The sequence below is a fragment of the Drosophila bipectinata genome, chromosome 3L, assembly GCF_030179905.1.
Source record: "Drosophila bipectinata strain 14024-0381.07 chromosome 3L, DbipHiC1v2, whole genome shotgun sequence".
In the NCBI taxonomy this organism is placed as follows: Eukaryota; Metazoa; Arthropoda; class Insecta; order Diptera; family Drosophilidae; genus Drosophila; species Drosophila bipectinata.
In genome coordinates, this window is record NC_091738.1 from 4,333,982 (window position 1) to 4,355,588 (window position 21,607).

At 37.1% G+C, this 21,607-nt stretch overlaps 1 protein-coding gene and 1 long non-coding RNA gene across 2 annotated transcripts; both read left to right on the forward strand.

Annotated features, from left to right (window-relative positions):
- Positions 1 to 497: 497 nt before the first annotated feature.
- Positions 498 to 20,535, forward strand: Lkr (Leucokinin receptor). The gene is made up of 8 exons (XM_043211822.2): positions 498 to 909; positions 14,441 to 14,659; positions 15,198 to 15,400; positions 17,046 to 17,194; positions 17,268 to 17,389; positions 17,499 to 17,725; positions 17,985 to 18,176; positions 19,354 to 20,535. Exons 2-8 carry the CDS (start codon positions 14,587 to 14,589, stop codon positions 20,017 to 20,019), a joined length of 1,632 nt encoding a protein of 543 aa, XP_043067757.1. The 5' UTR covers positions 498 to 909; positions 14,441 to 14,586; the 3' UTR covers positions 20,020 to 20,535.
- LOC138926444 (uncharacterized) lies at positions 3,135 to 4,076 on the forward strand. The gene is made up of 3 exons (XR_011442977.1): positions 3,135 to 3,337; positions 3,416 to 3,805; positions 3,858 to 4,076. It is a non-coding gene; the product is annotated as an uncharacterized lncRNA (long non-coding RNA).
- Positions 20,536 to 21,607: the final 1,072 nt, after the last annotated feature.

Here is a 21,607-nt window from a genome sequence, read left to right on the forward strand (position 1 = left end):
TTCAACAATATCCAGGCACAGAAACTTTCACTTATCTGTATCAATTTTGTTGTGGGGGAGGCAATAAAGGGCTGGTTGTTGTCGATTTTGTTTTGAGGTGGGTGGCAGGCATAATCAGTAAACAAATAGTCGAGTATACAAAAGTGAAACAGTCGAGACACGCCCAGACTCCCAGCTGAATTGGCGTTGGATTTTTTATGGATTTATATTAACAGCGCCACAAAAGAAGGCAAATTGATTAAGATTTCTTTTGGGGCTGCACCTGAGTTTTTCGGTCGTGTCATTCGCAACTTCTGACGTATGCGTATTCTTGGCCCGGCATTTTGAGATAAAAAAAAAAACAGGGAGATGGTGTGTGTGCGCGCGCCTGCCCCTCTTTGTATCTGTGTGTGTTCGAGTGTAGGGGAATCAATAGAAGCCGGCACGCAAAAAAAAATATCCAAAATTAACAGCCTGCCTGCCGAGCTGCCATTGCCATCAGTTGGCTCTGAGAGCTTTTATCGTGCGGTTGTGGGCTCGCGATCGAGAAACTGTATCAAAAATATATTAAACTGTTTGCTCGACAAAATTCACTCAAATTTATTCGACATTGATTAGCCAGCTAGCGCCTAACCGCGATTAACGCCAAAAAATCTACAAAAATAATACACAGAATAAGTGCATAAAACGCTGAAAATATTATTTGAAAACTAATTTCTCGGTGCTGCTATCTAATTGTACGAGTTTAAATAAACACAGATACAATTTTGTTTGCTCGGGTGCTGATTATGGCCGTTAAGCAAATGACCGCGGAGTCAATAGAGAAATAACCAGAAGGCTAATTGCATCGGGCGGGTAAATGAGAATTCATTAATTAATTACGGAACGCATTTAAATCCATTGGAGAAGTAATTAATTTTGTTGAATACGGTGAGTAGTGCATCCATAAAACGATTTACAAACGATCGAATGGATATCCAAAAAAAGGACTTAAATTGTCCTTTTTATTGCAATTAAGTGTATTTAATTCACACTCTGTAAGCATATTAAAAAGTTTGAAAGGCGATGGGAACCGATGACAGGCCATTTGATTGGGGTTCTTGCATGAATAAACAATAATAAAAAATCTATTAAAACCGCATACACTACGACCATTTGTTTGGCAATTGAGCAATTTAAACGTTCTCCCAGTCAGCCAGTAAATTTTTGTTGTCTGTGAAATTTATCAATGAAATTTTAGCATCCAATCGACGATACATCACGTGGCTGAACGAAACAGCAAAGAATACAAAGTGTTTTGTTTGTTTGCGGTATTCAAATAGTTTAGGTTTTGTGCTTAATTCATTTCCAGTGGAATTCCCAATGAAAACTATTTTCCCCTCTTCTGGTTTTTGTTCTGGTTTATTCTCTGAAATGACAATGCCAAAAATGTCTTTGCCCAGTACTCGTGCAGTCATTGAGCATTAGAAGTGTCAGATATGCTAAGACTTTTCTTTAAACTCTTTGGATTTGAATGTTACTGCATAGCAGCTGGGAATTCGCCTTTTCTTGTAACTTTGATGCCTTAAGTTTCCTGACATATTTTCCACCTCAAACTTTAAGAAAGTTTACCTCCTTGGTGATGTTCCCAGGCACTGAGAAAATTAATTACAGAACGCTGGCGTTGGTATTATTACAGGTGCGACATGCCAGGCCTTGGTGAGAAAATTAACCAGCTAATAGGGAAAGAAGAAGATAATAAACAAGAGTAACCACCTCAAGGATGTTGACACCCCTTTCACAGCTTCCCTTTCGCAGGAAGAACAACAAAAAAACAGATCATTTTCATACATTAGAGAGAGCTAACCGAAGGAGTCGGCCAACCCTTCTAATGAGTTTCATTTTATTTATTTGTCTATCAAAGGACATACTTTTTATGTTTTATGAGGAATAAGCCAACATGAAATACAAGACAACCAGGTGAGAAAATACAAAGAACAAATGGCCTTTTCCTGTTTGTGTTGTACTTTCTGAACAGGAATGTCACAATGAAGAAATATAGCCCTTAAATTTTACCCAGAGATTGAAAATTTTTTGGCTTTTAATTGTCAGACCACTAATTAGTTATGATGCCAGATAATGACCTCTTCGTTGGGGCCAAAGTGTTTGATTAAATATATTTGGCTCAGATTGTCTACAGCTCGCATAACCAAATTAATTATCCCGGTATCCTTGGCGCTTAAAGGCCTGAAAGGCTGTGAAAATAATCGCGCAATAATCCCACGCCATACTTTCGAATTGCGGGAGCTTATTATTTTTGTATTTTTTATTATGCGGTGGACTGAGCCGGCAAAGTCATAATAATGTTGCAAAAATAATCAGTCGACAAGTTTTGATTTAATTTGCATAAAATTACAGCGTTTGGTGTAGTCTACTTATGAGCGTCAATAATGGGGTTTCTTTGCAGATGGCCCCTTCTCTCCACAAGTCCAAGGTAGCAACAGTATTGACGCAAGCAATCAAAATTCCTGAGAATTCAAGCCTTTGAAGGGCTTTTCACAGATACTCATTTATTTTCCCATTTTCCATCGGCTTTGTTTCGATATTGTTATTGCTTCCTTTTCAGGCCACATACTCAGTGGCACAGTGGCAGGACTTTGTCATTTAAAAATCCTTCGTGAACTTAACATCTGTTGCAGTGCCTACCATCTCCATCGGGCTTGCATCGTTTAATTGGACCTCTGGGACGGGGGGACTGCTCTTCTTTGTTGGCTTTTTGTCCCACCTTTGTGATTGCCATTGTTGGCCCGAAAAGGTCAAGGAACAGTTGGAATTCGTAATGGCACATTGTATTAGCGACGAATGCCTGCTCAAAAATTAGCTCAAATTGTGCAAAGGGAATTCAATTGAAAGAAACTCGACTTAAGATTCTTCACAAAGGGTCATTGTACGGCTTGGAGCCAGATGCTTCGGGTAATTAAGAAGTTTTTCTCCTTTTTTCGATCTTTGAGGACATGTGAAGGAGGCTATCTCGCAAGTTTAAAGAACTTTCAAGTGCCGAGAATTTGTAAGAGCTTGTACTCTTAAATTCCGCTTGAAAACTTTTCTAACACTTACCATTTACTTTGTTTGGCTTTACGGCTTTAGTTCTACAAAGCAGGCTGTGGAATGTGGAAAAGGAAATTTTTTAAACAATTTATTGTTGCCTTTTTCGGACTCCAAATTCATGTATGCATTTTTTATCATATATTCCCTGGTAACCTGCAAAATCAACATAGCCTTTTTTGCTTTCTTCGAGGTATCCTTCCATTATTTAATGTGTTCTTCTGTTTCCGTTTGTCAGAGTCCTGTGTCCTCATGCCAACACGTTTTTGGCCACGTAAATATTACTCGTTCACTTTCTTTTAGCTTGTTGACTTTTATTGAAAAACTGCCATTTTTCGCTTTCTGTTTTCAGCAAGAAGGGCTCCCTGGTTCCTAAACAAAACATCACGAGCAATGCAAATTTTCCACCCTTGTTTTTGCAAAAGTCTCTACTTGAAAATGTCTTTTCTGGATTGGTTGTGAGGGAAGGGCAAAGCGAAAGTAATATGGCAATTATTTGCAAATCTTTGTCATTTTTTTCTGGGATAAAATGCTTTTATTATCGAATAGAAAGAATCTTTGACGCGTAATTTTTGTATAAATATTTCTATTTATAGAAAAATGGTAATGTCGGCAAAGGAATTTTCTCGATTTTCTCTTAAAGTTTTTGATTGTCTTCTTGAAGGACTCAGCTGTGTCAGCTGAAAGTGAGGACAAAATAAAGGTCAATTATGGTTAAAGGAGCAATGAAATCAGGACAATTGTAAGGAAAATTGAAAATATTCAAGCATGATAATAAAACTGTCAATTTCCAGAGAATTTTGGCAGGCTGGCTTAAAATAATGACAAAAGATTATGTTAAGGGGTTATATACAGTTGTACCGCGCAAAAATATGGATTTTTATCGATTTTTTTTTGACACCATAGAAAATATTTATGAAAAATGTTTTACCGACGTTGTTTAGTACATGTTTCTGGGTACTTAATAAAATTTTTTCATAAAAAAATATTACATAACAAAAATGTTATAGCCGAATTCCCGGATCGTCTTTTTTCGATGGTGTCTTGCGGTGGACATGATTTCTCGAAAACGGTTCATCCGAAATCCAAAATTCAAAAAAGTTTAGTTAGTATATTGTATTGTCTAGTCCGTGAACGAGGGATTTTTAAAAATTTTGATTAAAAAAAAATGGCGACTTTTTTAACAAAAAATGTACTTTTTCAACGTTTAAGATTTTCGTTTTTTGTGCTTTAAAAAAGGAGTTTTCAAAAAAATTGAAAATCCCTGGTTCACGGACTAGCTAATATCATAATAAATAAGTGGTCAAAATTTGGTGTTGATCGGATTAGTAGTTTTTTAGTATTCGTGTCCACCGCAAAGGTAATTTCCCAAAAATAAGATTCTGAGATAATCGCGTTTAAAGTTTTAAGTTTGTTCAAGTTTTATATGCAGATAGTGCGCTATAAATAGCTACAGCTTCGGTTCTAATGCTCCGATCGTTTTGAATTTTTGTGAGAGTATTCCCAATAGAATATACTTAAAGAATATGCAATAAAAAAAAATCGATTTTTTCATATATCACAACTGTATATAACCCCTTAAGGGCAAAGTGAAACATAATTGTGAAACTCACTACAATACTGCCTAAAATTAATTACAAAACCAAAGACAAATTTTAATTGAATTATTTATATGTTAGAGACTATTTTTGTGCCAGGCTATAATTTATTCACAACCACAATTTCTGACATTTTGGTTATGTGATTATTTTTCCATTATAAATAATTCATGCTGGTTTACCAGAGCCAAGAACTAACATATCAATTACGACGTATATCTTCAACGACTTTCATTAAGAACATGATGTGCTGGAAATAAACACATCAGTCAGTTCTAGACAGTCCCGTGCCAGGAGTTCTATTAATATTTATAACACTAGGACAGCAATTAGTGGCTCTGAATATTTTCACGGCGACAGTTTATTCAACCAACTGACAATTGACAGGGAAATTTGTTTATTTTTCTTGTACGGAGTCTGAAGTCTGAAGTTGGATGTATTCCGCGGGGATTGGCCCTGTGGGTCGTCACTTGAGATGTCCGATTAGATGTGGGATTCTCTGTCGACGTCCTTTATCCTTTTTGTGTCGAAAAAACGTGCAAAGGCGGTCGCTTTTGTGCCATTTATGTGCATTTAGATGTGCTGATTAACTTGATTTAGGTCTGTCGCTGCCATTGCAGTCCCTTGACTGGAAAGTCCTCTTTAGAAACCCCTCAAGAGAAGTGCCGTGAACTGTAAGTGAGTGAAATTAAATGCACTTCAATTGCTTCATCGATTGCCAAGCGATGCAAGTAATGCCTTGGCTGGATATGCAAATATTCTAAGCCAAGAACATCTGCCCGAGTCAACATACTCAAATCGAATGGGTTTTAAGAATCGTTTGCCATATCAACGAAGCATATCTTAAATTAATTAGGACTCTGGCCACAACTAGATTGAAAGCTGTTGCCCAATATGTGACAAGTGCGTAAGCAAAATTATCCATAATCTACAATTCCAAGAATTTTAATTGAATAGAGGATGGACCCCTGCTCTTGGATACGACAGGAATATTGCCTATTTTCGAATTTGATGCTCCGTTTGAAATTCACATAGAAAATGCCGTTTATTCTGGAGTATGCCAGTCTCATGCTGAGTGAGCATGAAATGAAATCAATTTCTTTATAAGCCCAAATATGTTTCAATCCAAAAAGCACACTTAAACGAAATCAGTTACGCCCATTTTGCACCTGTCAGGCGTCAATATTGTTTGCCAAGCCAAAAGCTGAAGAATATTAAAAGGACAGGTTGCCAAACACCCAAAAAGGTAATAATAATTTTGGCATTTGAAGCAAATTGCTGATTACATGATTGCCAATTCATAACGCTGGGGGTTTCAGTCTAGTCACAAGAAAAAAGATCCCTGAATTTTAAATCAAGCCTTGAAGAAACCCTTTGCTGTAAGTTTTTCTTCTTTGCGGGTTCTTTGAACCCCAAACACTTGGGAATTTAATTAAGAAATCATGTCCTTTTTTTTTAGAGCATTTCACATATTAACGAGTTGCCACAAAACGTGATCGGCTTATGAAATCTCATCAAAAAGGCCAAAAGTGCACACGTGTGGCAAACTTATTCTCAGGCATGTGCCCCAAATTTTCCAGAGAATCATAAAGTATTCAAGATAAGACAGAGTGAGATGAAAATTTTTATCCGGGTCGAAGATTGGCTAATTGCTGCCATCAAATGTCTGACAGGTTTGGCAACTTGATTTGTCAACTTGTTAGCCCCCCTGACGGGTCTTATTTTGAATGAGCACTTTTCAGATTATCTGATTTCAATTTCCGCCACATTTTCCACCGAATTTGCATATGTTTATCTTGGCCAAAATGTAAAGAATTCAGAGTGTGGTACAAATTGTTGGCAGTTGTGTTCCTTTTAGTCAGCATGATGTGTAATTTAATTCCCATTCAGGAAACGCGGGCGTGCCACAAAAGGTGCAAGCCTCAATGGGTCCTGTGTGCGCAGTCATTTGGATTTGGTAAGCTCCTGGCTGGCAGAATGTCAAGGTGTCGGCTAACGTTAAATCTGATGACATGGAAGAGCCGTGATAAGTAGAAAACTGAAAAAATAACCCAAGCTTCCTCCGAGTAATACGAAAAACTCTCTTAAATGGCTAACTAATTTTCTTGCTAATATTTCATTAGCATAAACTTGGCTGGCGGAATAAAAAAAATCATAATTTTTCAGTTATTACATTTTCTTTTATTTACGTCTTTAAGGTTTAGGCGAAACGTGTTCGATGGCCCACAAGTTTGAAGTGCAACTTGTTGTGTTTTGACGCTCTCTCAAGAGTGCCGAAAGACCCGCATATCCTTGAATATCCTTCGGCCAGCAGACGTTTCGCTTTTTTCGCCGGTTCGGCCTGGCTTCGCTTTCGGGCTCGTATCCGTGTTGCCAACAGTTCAACAGTTGTTCGGCCCGAAGACTCCTGGCCTTCTGCCAACAGTTGATAACGGGAACTCTTGCGGACAGGTTGCCGCCTCCAGTGAAAGTGAATCCATAATCGGCGAAAAGTGAACACCAGAAAAGGGCTCTATCGCCTCGAGAATTTAATTAGAATTTCACACGGAAAACTTGATTGCGTCCCAGAGCATATTTCGGCAATTAGGCAGTGAAATAAAATGTAACTACTCGTACATTTCGATTAACTTAGCTCGGAGCTAGTTCGGGTGCCAGGGAGTGCGTTTCACGATTTTGTGGTTTCCCACAGCACCTACGGGTAATAATCACACTTTATTCTTGAGCATATTTGAATATATGTTTGCTTTCTTCAATGAGCCATATTTTTGAGTAGAGTTTTTAGCAATTCGCCTTAGTTATTAATAAACAAAAGATTGGATTTAATATAAGGAATGGAAAAAAGATAGTAACATAACAAAAATAAGTTCGCAGCTCGTTTACTTCTCCATGGCTTTTTAATTCGTCCAGGTTTTATTTTATTGGATTACAGTTGAAGTAAGAGATGATTACGTGATGAGTCATTTAAAGTGGGCCTATAAAGTGCTGAAGTGATAGCCCTAACCATTAGAGAATTAACTAATTAAAGTAGGAATAGTAATCCCTATCGTCCCTATTCATATAAAGTACTTAATACAAAGAACCATCTAGTTCCGAAAAATATTTGGTTTAATAAAAAAAAAAAGAATGAAAAAAGCTAAGAGTCGAAGAAAATAAGGAAAGCAGGATGTCCAAATCGTACTTACACGGAAACTGAGAACCGATTGCTTATAGTGATAAATGTAATAAATGAAATAAGTAAATAAATAAAAAAAGTAAATTAAATAAAAACGTTTTCACACGTCGGTAGTTATAGGCCCATTGAAAACTCCACTTTTCTTGAAAATTCAATTGATTTTAAATAATAAAAAAAATTATAATAAAAATGAGGCAAATCGATAGTGAGGAAAATGAAAAAGCTAAGAGTCGAAGAAAATAAGGAAAGCAGGATGTCCAAATCGTACTTACACGGAAACTGAGAACCCATTGCTGAGAACCCATTGGAAACTGAGAACCCATTGCTTATACTGATAAATGTAATAAATAAAAAAAAATAAATTAAAATAAAATGAGTATTAAAAATAATAGTCTGGCCTACTCATACATAGTCCTAACAACGTGGACCATATAGATCCGAAAAATATTTGGTTTAACAAAAAAAAAAAATAATAATGGAAAAAGCTAAGAGTCGAAGAAAATAAGGAAAGCAGGATGTCCAAATCGTACTTACACGGAAACTGAGAACCGATTACTTATAGTGATAAATGTAATAAATGAAATAAGTAAATAAATAAAAAAAAGTAAATTAAATAAAAATAACGTTTTCACACGTCGGTAGTTATAGGCCCATTGAAAACTCCACTTTTCTTGAAAATTCAATTAATTTTAAATAATAAAAAAAATTATAATAAAAATGAGGCAATCAATAGTGAGGAAGATGAAAAAGCTAAGAGTCGAAGAAAATAAGGAAAGCAGGATGTCCAAATCGTACTTACACGGAAACTGAGAACCCATTGCTTATAGTGATAAATGTAATAAATGAAATAAGTAAATAAATAAAAAAAGTAAATTAAATAAAAATAACGTTTTCACACGTCGGTAGTTATAGGCCCATTGAAAACTCCACTTTTCTTGAAAATGCAATTGATTTTAAATAATAAAAAAATTATAATAAAAATGAGGCAAACCAATAGTGAGGAAGATGAAAAAGCTAAGAGTCGAAGAAAATAAGGAAAGCAGGATGTCCAAATCGTACTTACACGGAAACTGAGAACCGATTGCTTATTGTGATAAATGTAATAAATGAAATAAGTAAATAAATAAAAAAAGTAAATTAAATAAAAATAACGTTTTCACACGTCGGTAGTTATAGGCCCATTGAAAACTCCACTTTTCTTGAAAATTCAATTAATTTTAAATAATAAAAAAAATTATAATAAAAAAGAGGCAACCAATAGTGAGGAAGATGAAAAAGCTAAGAGTCGAAGAAAATAAGGAAAGCAGGATGTCCAAATCGTACTTACACGGAAACTGAGAACCCATTGCTGAGAACCCATTGGAAACTGAGAACCCATTGCTTATACTGATAAATGTAATAAATAAAAAAAAATAAATTAAAATAAAATGAGTATTAAAAATAATAGTCTGGCCTACTCATACATAGTCCTAACAACGTGGACCATATAGATCCGAAAAATATTTGGTTTAACAAAAAAAAAAATAATAATGGAAAAAGCTAAGAGTCGAAGAAAATAAGGAAAGCAGGATGTCCAAATCGTACTTACACGGAAACTGAGAACCGATTACTTATAGTGATAAATGTAATAAATGAAATAAGTAAATAAATAAAAAAAAGTAAATTAAATAAAAATAACGTTTTCACACGTCGGTAGTTATAGGCCCATTGAAAACTCCACTTTTCTTGAAAATTCAATTAATTTTAAATAATAAAAAAAATTATAATAAAAATGAGGCAATCAATAGTGAGGAAGATGAAAAAGCTAAGAGTCGAAGAAAATAAGGAAAGCAGGATGTCCAAATCGTACTTACACGGAAACTGAGAACCGATTGCTTATTGTGATAAATGTAATAAATGAAATAAGTAAATAAATAAAAAAAGTAAATTAAATAAAAATAACGTTTTCACACGTCGGTAGTTATAGGCCCATTGAAAACTCCACTTTTCTTGAAAATTCAATTAATTTTAAATAATAAAAAAAATTATAATAAAAAAGAGGCAACCAATAGTGAGGAAGGTGAAAAAGCTAAGAGTCGAAGAAAATAAGGAAAGCAGGATGTCCAAATCGTACTTACACGGAAACTGAGAACCGATTGCTTATTGTGATAAATGTAATAAATGAAATAAGTAAATAAATAAAAAAAGTAAATTAAATAAAAATAACGTTTTCACACGTCAGTAGTTATAGGCCCATTGAAAACTCCACTTTTCTTGAAAATGCAATTGATTTTAAATAATAAAATAAATTATAATAAAAATGAGGCAAACCAATAGTGAGGAAGATGAAAAAGCTAAGAGTCGAAGAAAATAAGGAAAGCAGGATGTCCAAATCGTACTTACACGGAAACTGAGAACCGATTGCTTATAGTGATAAATGTAATAAATAAAATAAGTAAATAAATAAAAAAAGTAAATTAAATAAAAATAACGTTTTCACACGTCGGTAGTTATAGGCCCATTGAAAACTCCACTTTTCTTGAAAATTCAATTAATTTTAAATAATAAAAAAAATTATAATAAAAAAGAGGCAACCAATAGTGAGGAAGGTGAAAAAGCTAAGAGTCGAAGAAAATAAGGAAAGCAGGATGTCCAAATCGTACTTACACGGAAACTGAGAACCGATTGCTTATTGTGATAAATGTAATAAATGAAATAAGTAAATAAATAAAAAAAGTAAATTAAATAAAAATAACGTTTTCACACGTCGGTAGTTATAGGCCCATTGAAAACTCCACTTTTCTTGAAAATTCAATTAATTTTAAATAATAAAAAAAATTATAATAAAAATGAGGCAACCAATAGTGAGGAAGATGAAAAAGCTAAGAGTCGAAGAAAATAAGGAAAGCAGGATGTCCAAATCGTACTTACACGGAAACTGAGAACCCATTGCTTATAGTGATAATTGTAATAAATAAAAAAAATAATACTTATATTATTAAAAATAAATAAGAACTAATAAAAAAAGAAAAACAAATAAATGATTTTTTTGTGAAATAAAAATAGATGTTCACATGTTGACGGTCGGAGGCAGACTGAACTCAGGAAAAATTTTCACTGAGGTCCAAACATTTTTTTGAAGGAATGGCCTACTAAGTGAGACCAAATTTAAAAAAATATAAATCCAAAGGTAGCTTTCTCGTTGCCATAGAAACGGGCTACTGGTATAATAAGGACTTAAATTCCCATTACAACATTAAAAAATGTTTATGTTTATTAATTTAAAAACAAAGTCCATAATACCGTACCTTTATGCGATACCTTAAATAACAAAGAAAAGTGAAAGGAATGCCCAATTAACTTCTTTATTAACTGGCATCTCTGTTACACATTTTTACGAGCCACGTGTCCTAGGCAACAGGACACCTAGGCCAACTTTCAAGGGCGGTCTTGTCTGTTTTGTCAAAATGAAGTCCCTTGCTCCCATTGCTGGCAAAAAGGCAATCGCTGTTGACAACCTAATTGTGTTATTAATTTTAAAAGATTTAAGGTTTGACTAATTTTTGGCAAGTTCGTAGCAGGGGGAAAAGGGGAAAGGCCAAACAAAACAGTGCCGCAAATTGCCAGGATATTACGCAAACAATGTCAAAGGACCTGCGACCATAATGACAGGCACTTAACATGGACCCTTGATGGACACTTCTGGATGAGATAGTCAAGGGCATTGGAGGAAAACTTTAAAGAGGATCCACCCGGTTGAATGATGGGCCGACAGTCAAATCAGCGGAAATGTTCCAGGGCCTTTTTCCTTTGGAAAGTGTCCTCTCAAGTGCTTTCAACAGAATTTTACATTTTCGGGGCAGACAATCCTTTTGGGTCAGCGATTGGGAGAAAGCACTTTATCTCGCTTTGGTAGAAATTATGTATTAAGTGCTCTAAAATCATTTACCTTCAAAATCAAATATAATGAATTTTTAATTGATTTTCCCTTGGGGCCTGCCAGCAAAGAGGCCTTAAGCTGGAAATTGAATAAAATGCGATGAAGTGTTTTCGATTTCGGACTCACAGGCAATTGAAACTGTCTGGGAAATAATTACGTACACAAAAAGGAAAAATACAAAGTTCAAGAGCATAAGAATACAGAAAAGGAAGAATGTCTATTCACCTTTTTGACACGTTTCCCAAAATAACCATCTTAATTGCAATGATCACGAAATAGATAATATTTTATTCAAATAACGACTAGACACCTGAATACATGGATCCCAAAAGCGCAATCAAACCAGAAACCGTAAAAATCCAAGCCTCCCCAAAGTTCAGGCTTAGAACCAAAAGTCCGAAGGCATTGTAAACAAAGAGACAGAGCCCAAAAAAATTACATGCTCCATTCTTAAGCTTCTACTTGTCCCTTCACCTCACGAACTTCAGAAAAAATAAGAAATAAGTGTATAAATAGATTACACTTTGAATAAAAATGTGATATGGACTAAAAAATACATAGAAGAAGGACAATGCTAGACATCAGTATATCATTGGTGTAAAGATTTTCGTTTAGGATATTTTTTCCAGTGCACATTTCCGATTTTATTGGACATGTTGTCTTTTCCCAGCCATTCCCTTTTATTTTTTTCATTAAAAGCCCACCGCCTTGGGCCTTTGCAATGCGATGGCCTAAGCCTTGCCATAATGCGTCTGTTGTCTCTTGGCTTATGTGTCGTATGCGCAATGTTTGGTGTTATTTAAAGGGACCATGTCGTGGGTGGGACATTTTCATACTACATTGTTGCCAATTCGGTGGCCCGCCTTCTTTGTGCTGCTCACCGTTGCCGTCTAATAAGAATGTTCACTTTGATGTTGAACGCCCCAATGACGCTCTAATAGGATACACTTTTAATAATATTCGTTGCTTCAACAAAAATTTCTTATTCAACCAAATATTTTACCCAAATTTCAGAACTCACACACATCTAGCACCAGGCATATGTATATAGCCAGCTACACGTGTATCCGATGGAGTCAAAAGTCTGTAAATTTTACAAATTAATGGTTAGGACCTGAACGACGTGGATTCCCTGTTGCTTTGTTCTCGAGTGAACGTCAAGTGGGTTTCATGGGAAATCTGCCAGAGGAGCAATACCAATAGCAGCACTTTTCCCGCCAGCATGATTTTCGCCCCAAAATCACATGCACACACACACTGAATAGAAGCTTAATGGCCCGAAAATGCTTGCCTCTCAATTAGTTGACCATCAAAACTGATGGAAAACCAGAATAAAAAAAAAAGTCTCCTTTGACGTTAATTAGAAAATCTCGCCATTTCGCTTGGCTGGACTAATTGCATTTAACGTAAGCAGTATAATCGGATCCTGACTATTTTTTGTTCTCTTTGTTGCCAGAAGCTTTATAGAAGCTCCTACTGAAGAATGTAATTTATTAAAAAGCCAGCAGCAACTACGTTTGCATAGTATCCCCTCAAAACTTAACCACATTTTCTGGTTTCTGTTTTGGCCTTGACAGCGTTGAACTTTTCAGTTGACAAGACGCTGACAGAACGAGTTGGCGGTGGCATCGGCGGACCACTTACTGAAAATTTGAACAATGAATCGTACTCCCACTAGTTCTCACTTGGAAAATCCTATTAGATCCTAAGCTGGCACATTATCTGCAGCTAGGAAATGGGAGTGATTGTGGGCTTTGGAGCTCCCAAGTAAAATAGGATTACGGCAAATGCTAATTTCGAAGAAAGGTTGCCTCTTATCAAGTTCTGGCCATAATACCTTGGCAAATATTTATCCATACGTTAGGTGGCACAAAAAAAATACACCAAAAGAATTTGGGAGTGGGTGGATGCCATAGAATTCTGGGAAACTATTCTGGGAAAAATGTATTCCAGCCTGTCATAAAAGTTCCCGTGAAGAATTTTTGCATACTTTTATCGGAAGGGCTTTCCCCTTAAATTCTTAGCCATATTGTGGGGAGTTTATAGCCTTGGACTATTGTTTGTTTTGCGGTAAAAAGCATTTTCACTTTAAAGTTCGAAATTTATAAAAAGCAGAAGGCTAAACTACTTTTTATAAAAGACTATATAGTATGAAAAAACCGTTTTTTTTACTCAATAAATTAACAAGTCTTGACAGTGTTTACACAATAGAAGATAAATTAACGAGTCGACACAATGTTAACCATTCGATAAATGGCCAATTAAACACACTGAGCATCCGATTTTCAGTCATTCATGAAACATTGTTTATTTTTTGTTTGAAACCACCCACATACTACGTTGGCGTATATTTTTGCCAATAAAAACATGAAAATATTATTGGGGAAGTAATGGTTTTGATGCGAAACGCAGTGCAAGCACTTTTATGGCGCTGGGGGCGATGAGAGGGAATAGAGATGAGTTTGGTGCATTTTTCAATTATACAAAACAAACTTTTCACATCCGACAGCTGACATTTGATTTCACCTGGACCATTAGTCAGTTTACCAACGTTGGAGGTAGCTTTGGATTTTCTTTATTATTTCCTGCCCTTTTGATATATCTGACCATCTGAAAAGTATCAGAAAACTTGTAATCCAATTTTCAGACAATTTTAATTTAATGGTTTTCATTTTCCTTTTCTTCAAGATTCAAGAAAATGTTCCCACACAAGATGAACTGTGGCTCATAAACAACAGTAGAAACAAGCTACAATTTTAAGGTGTAGCTTTGGGGGAGATTATATCCTCATTAGGATACACCGAATCGCCAAGAAAAAGAATCAAAACTGTGCCATGGCAATGGAGCTAATCGAGGAGGAATCGCGAGTGGACTTCCTGCCCGGAGCGGAGGAGGAGGCGGAATTCGGTAAGCCGGCTTGTAATCCCTTCGTGGAATAACTCGGGGACACTTGACTTGATATATCATCAATCAAAATATTGACAAGTTTCTTTACGTTCTGACAGACCGCCTTTAGTGCTTTGATCTTGCATCATTCATGAGTTTTATTTTCAGACCCTGGGGATTAGACATGAAAGTGAGTAAGCTCGCATAAAATGCGAGACATGAGAGGATTGGCAGGGGAATGGAATACGGAAATGTAATTTTTTGAAATTTTTATACCGGAAAAACAGGATTTGTGGATATCTATACCACTATGTTTATATCAATTGGAATTTAATTTCCTTGATGCCTAACGCTCTTCGGTAACGTCAATCCGGTCCCGTCCTGTCCTGACTGAGTGACAACTGACACCTGAATTAATCGGCGACTGTCAGACTGGAAAGATTCACTGACAGAAAAACAGCATAATAATATGTTTAAAAAATTGCAAAGCTTTTTTTTATTAAAGAGAACAGTCCTGCCATCGAGCAATCCCACATAAATGTTTTATATTTATTTCCAGAGCGCCTGTATGCGGCACCCGCTGAGATTGTGGCACTTTTGTCCATTTTCTATGGCGGCATCAGTATTGTGGCTGTCATTGGCAACACCCTGGTCATCTGGGTGGTGGCCACCACCCGGCAAATGCGAACGGTCACTAATATGTATATCGCTAATTTGGCCCTCGCCGACGTCATTATTGGCCTATTCTGCATACCATTTCAGGTGAGTTATGGCCACTATATTTGATTGCACTCCTACTGGTAATTAGGCTAGTTTTATGCAAATTTAAAATGCATTTAATAAGTGTAGCGTATACGCAGTGTTGCACCCGCTAAATGGATTTCGACTCAAATGAGTTTAGTTGCCCGCCGCCGTTGACACTCTACGGGCATAAATCAGGTCGACCATTGGAATCAGCATTAGTTTTCACTTATTTTTGTCATTGAACGTAAAGTATAGACCTCACCGCAGGGAATGAGGGACATCAGTTTGGGTATAATCCGGCATCAATTTAATTTCCGGACACTGAACGCCTCCATAGCTGGAATTACAAAATTTGGCACAGCCTACACCCACTGCTATTGGGGTAATGGAATATTACCTACTTGAAATTTTAATGCGATTTTCGGTTTATGTGTTAATGGGATTAGTATTCAGTATAAGCCACTGGGAATAAAGTGCTAAAAGCCAAGTGAACAATTTTCTCGCCCTGTCTCTAAATTGAGCTCTCGTTTCATACCATATTTGGTGTCGGCAGTTTTATGTGATACTCGGAAAATGTTTATTTTGAATAAGCAATTGTTATTGGCGCCATGCAAAGCGCTGTATTTTCCTAGAAAGTTAAATCTACATGGAGTGGTTACCCCAAAAACCCTGAAATTATAATAAAATAATAGGAATGTAAATTCATTTAAGTAAAGTATTTTCCGAGAATTTTCATCTCTGTGCTTAGCACATTTTAAAGAGCGACCTTCTTCAAAATAAAAGTAAAATACTAGATGAGGATTTAGTGCTCCCATAAAGCATGTTTAATTAATCCTGGCTTATCTGGAAACATGGCTATTTTTGGTGCAAAATTCTGCTGAATTTACTTGTTCATTTTAGAGGGGACTTTTAGGTTGCTAATTAAACAGGAAAACTAGTACAAGCTAGCACAAAGGATGGGCTTTTGTATAGAAATGCTTGAGCCTACGGAAACGCTTTAATAATTTAAATTGCTTTAATATTTGAAGCCTTGTCTAGAATAAATTCTGACCTTGATATGGTAACTATAAATAACAGAAACGGACAATTTAATTAAGCTCTTGGAAATGGATCCTATTGACGTTGGAATTTTACCAAAAACTGCGACATTACTCTCCGCACTTAATACCACAATCAAATAGAGATTTAGTTGTGCCACTGTGATGGCCACTGCTACCTACCGCTTGCCACAAATGTCCGCAGCAACCGCAACACTCACGTACTCGCCACCCCAAATCAGTGTCAAACAACTCCACAACAATGGGACAGAGATTGGGGAAGCTGTAGTTTCCACCATACTGTTGCAGGGCCATGAGGCACAAACAAAACACTCTGCACGGATTCTCGATGTTTGCAGTCCAGTGTCCATTAATGATATTTGGCCTTAGACTTGTGCGGGATTCCATTTTGGGTTGATTTAATCATCGCACATCGCTCTGACAAGCACATGTCGCCCTCTCTACTTATATTTGGCACTGAGAAAAATAATTAGCTCAAAGTCAACAATAGAGAGACTTTGTAAATCAAACATAGAGTTACTTTCTGTACCAAACACTTGATATTTTTGTAAAAAAAAAACTATTTTCCTTAGATCTTTCTAACACAAACATTTCCCTCTGTGTAGTTTCAGGCTGCCCTGTTGCAGAGTTGGAATTTGCCATGGTTCATGTGCAGTTTCTGCCCCTTCGTCCAGGCACTAAGTGTCAACGTCTCGGTTTTCACTCTGACCGCTATTGCCATCGATCGCCATCGGGCCATCATCAATCCACTGAGGTAAGACCCCATTACGAACACGTTCGATTGAGCTCTGGAATCATTAAAAATCGTCGTTCACTTTTGCATGCAGGGCACGACCCACCAAGTTCATATCAAAGTTCATAATTGCGGGTATTTGGCTGCTGGCCCTCCTGTTTGCTGTGCCCTTTGCTATTGCGTTTCGGGTAGAGGAGCTAACCGAAAGGTTTCGTGGTAAGTCAATACGATTTTCTAGGATTAAATGCCTGCACGATGCCTTCTCATCAAACAAATTTTGCATTTATCAAAATCCAAAACCAAAAAAAAAACAAAAAACGTTTAGAGGATAATGAGACCTTTAATATGACGAGACCGTTCTGTATGAACAAGAACCTATCGGATGATCAACTGCAAACATTTCGCTATACCCTGGTCTTTGTGCAGTATCTGGTTCCCTTCTGTGTAATCAGCTTTGTCTACATCCAAATGGCGGTGCGATTGTGGGGCACGAGGGCCCCGGGCAATGCCCAGGATTCGCGGGATATAACCCTGTTAAAAAACAAAAAAAAGGTGAGAATATTGGCAGTGTGTAAACTGCAGTTAACTAGAAAAGGTGTAAAAAAATATATGTACTTTGTGCTACATTCAAAAAATAAATCCCATCACCAATTAATAAACTTTTAAAACTAATTATTAAATTATTTCAAATGCACTCTAAATATTTTATAAGCTTTTTTAATTTCCTAACATTTGGTGAAACTTTTCTCTCCCTGTTGCAAAAATGAAAATCCGGCCGCGCTTTAATTTCCTCTCTTTCTGTTCCGGCCAGGTCATTAAAATGCTGATCATCGTGGTAGTTATCTTTGGCCTTTGCTGGCTGCCGCTGCAACTCTATAATATTCTCTATGTGACGATACCGGAAATCAACGACTACCATTTCATTAGCATCGTCTGGTTCTGCTGCGACTGGCTGGCCATGAGCAATAGCTGTTACAATCCCTTTATTTATGGCATCTACAACGTAAGTTGGCCCAAATGGCAATGATGATTTGGCTCGATTTGTTTATGGAGTGTTGAATTTACATTTCCCAGTCTGACATTTGATTGGTGCTCTCCGTTTTACCCCAGTTAACCCCCAAGGGACACATTTTGTGGCAGGACTATTTCATAACATAAGGTTAGGGGACAAAAGGGGATAGTTTTGGGACTCGAGGCTATTTTGGGTTAGTTTTGTGGCATCTAAAGTGTTGCAGCTTAATATAGAGAAGGTCCTTAAAGTTTCCTTGATAAAGTCCTTCAAGTTGTAGATAAAAGCATACCCTATTGGACTTTTATCAAAAAATTAATAAGCTCATAAATTGAAAGGCAAGAAATACCAATAACTCATTTCACTTCATTTCACTTTTAGCTTCCCATCAATCGATTTATTTCCCAGCTTTTTTTAAATATTTTTTCCTTATGATTTATAAGCATCCGCGGCGCTTTCATCTAAAAATAAATTACATCTTACTCGGCAGAAAATGTTCCACTCGAAAATCGCTGACACAAATAGAACGAAACTTTGTCAAAGTTAATTAAAGCAACGTTCCACTGTAGCCAATGAGCAAACACCTACTGTCTGAGCCGCAAGAACTGGCAAGCCGCAAATTTTAGCCAAATCCACAAAAATCTTGGCTATGTCAAAGCGGCGAATTGTGAAAATCGAAGGAAAAAAACCCCAAAGGCTGTTTTCTTTGACACTTAAATTGTCTGTAAAAGATAGATTGAGAGCCGGAGATCTGCGAGGCTCGTAAACTTTTCCTTGGGGGTGTGCGTGAAAACTTTGTCAACAAATATTCTATTTTACTGTCAGCAGAGACAAATGGCATTTGCTTATGGCTGAGTGGGAGGTCCTGGTCTTGGAGGTGCTAGGGGGGCACATTCATTAGTCTAAAAACAGATGCCTTCGCTTAAGGCAGGTTTTGCTTTTGTTTTTTCCTGGAAATTTGTTGCCCCACCAATATACTTTTTTAATTAACCCAAAAGAAGACTGAAAGTTCGATTTTAGCCAAGTAGGATGTAACAGTGAGAAAAATAAGTGGGCTTACAGAGGCTCTTCAAAATGTTCTTGGAATGGAAATAGCTCTCCACTTTATAAACGAAAGCCTCTAAAAATATTGAATCACTTACTAAATATTGAATTTTTTCTATCTGTGCAGGAAAAGTTTAAGCGTGAATTTAATAAACGCTTCGCCGCCTGCTTCTGCAAGTTCCAAACAAGCCTGGATGCCCACGAAAGGACCTTCTCGATGCACACGCGTGCCACCTCCATAAGGTCGACCTACGCCAACTCCTCGATGCGGATTCGGAGTAATCTTTTTGGGCCAGGTCGCGGTGGCATTAACAACGGCAAAAACGGCCTGCACTTGCCGCCGAATGGCCTTGCTGGCAATAACGGTAGTGCGACGAGTGGTGTATTTAACGGCAGCCAGAACAATGGCCACGGGCAGCATCACCACCAAAGTGTGGTTACCTTTGCAGCCCTGAATTCGGGCACAGGTTTTCATGGGCAGGGAACCGCGATGGCACCGTGGCGCCGGAACAACTTTAAGCCCCTTCATCCGAACGTCATCGAATGCGAAGATGATATGGCCCTCATGGAAATGCCATCGACGACGCCGCCCAGCGAGGAGATAGCGGTCAGCAGCGCCACGGGAGTCCAATTGGCCCTGCTCAGCAGGGAGAGCTCCAGTTGCATCTGCGAGCAGGAGTTTGGCAGCCAGACGGAGTGCGACGGTACCTGCATCCTCAGTGAAGTTTCCCGGGTCCACTTGCCCCCACCAGGTACTGCTTCGATTGGGAAATCCCTCTGGCAGCCTCTATAATCAAACTAAAAGGGAAAATAATAATATAGAGTGATTTAAGTTAGCTCTGTGATTTCGTCTTAATGAATTGTGATGGCAAGTCCCCTCGATGATGGATGGGCGTTCGAGTCGCAGGACTCGAAGGATTTGTATTGATTGGGTGTGAATGCTGGTCGTGAGCCATGTACAGTATTATAATTGCTAAATATATTGTAACTTCGAGATGCGTTCCTTAAAGCACAATACCATTTGTTTGTCGTTCTTTCAAAGCCAAAATTCACCAAATCAAACTCGGAATAAGTATTACAATAAGCACCTGAAATCAATTAAGTAGCATTACATTAAATTATTGAGATAGTTGTTAAATGAAAATCCGATTATGTATTAAAACCACGGCACACATACAAAGTAGTATGTATGCTAATGAAATGTACAATATTTGTCATAAAAAAAGGAAAACAAAAAATCTGAAAGGCTAATTAATGTAATTATTATTGTATTAAATTACCAAATGAAAACGAATAAACTTTTCGAGTCATTAAGCACAAACTGATGCAATATACGAGCATTTTTGTTTAAATTACATTCCAGGACAATTAAAATGCGTTATGCATTGTCATAAATTGCATAATAAAAACAAAAATGGCCTGCCATTTCCGCTTCATTTGGCGGCACTTTGAATAAACTCCCATGGTAAGCTTTTAGTTTGCTGGTTTCAGTATTTTTCTTTATCTTTACAGCTAGATCTACTTAAATATTTTAAGACATTTTACTCAAGTAGAGGAAGCTTGAACCGTTTGAGGCTTAGCCGAGACGCGAACCGGAAACGGCCAATCGAAAGCCCAAGATGGTCGAAAAAGCTTTCCTGTGGGTTGCGTAGACTTCAAAAAGCTTTAACCCTTGGTGGGTGATGGATTTTTTGGTAGCGTTTTCTTGGGCGGTGAATTGGGAATATCTTAGGGATAAGCTTTAAGTAGCTTTATCTTTTTTAAAAGATGATTTTTGCTTATAATTCTAAAAAGATAGACCAATTATTAGATAAATAAAATGCCAGTTACTTTTTAAAATGCAACCATAAGCCTATCGATATTGTGGTTTAATTTTGTTGATGACTTCCCTTTATTTACTTTCCTGTAAATAATTAAAATTTAAGCCCTTTAAAATATGGTGTGGCATAATCAGTCCTGCAACACAAGCTACCCCCAAAGCCCACCCCACTGCCAAATGCAAACAAAGACAGACTGGTCATGTGGCCGATGACAATTGCCAACAAAAATATATATATGACGGCTGCAACAACAACCACAACTGTGTCACGCAATGGGGCATTAGTATTTCTCTGTGTGTATGGATGGGTGTCTGTGTGCCTGTGCGGCACTTGCACCTCATTTTTCGTCTGCAATCAAACAACATATGCTGTCCCATGGATGGATGGGGGGAGACACGCGATGCGAGGGAAGTACCAACTGTGGCAGTGCGGAATATGGTAACACACACACACACAAGTAGACATATGGAAACATGTCGACACACATTCTGGCTTAAACCAAGTTAGAAGGACACATGGTCAAATGGCAGCCGCATTGGCTGTTGATAATTGAATAATTAA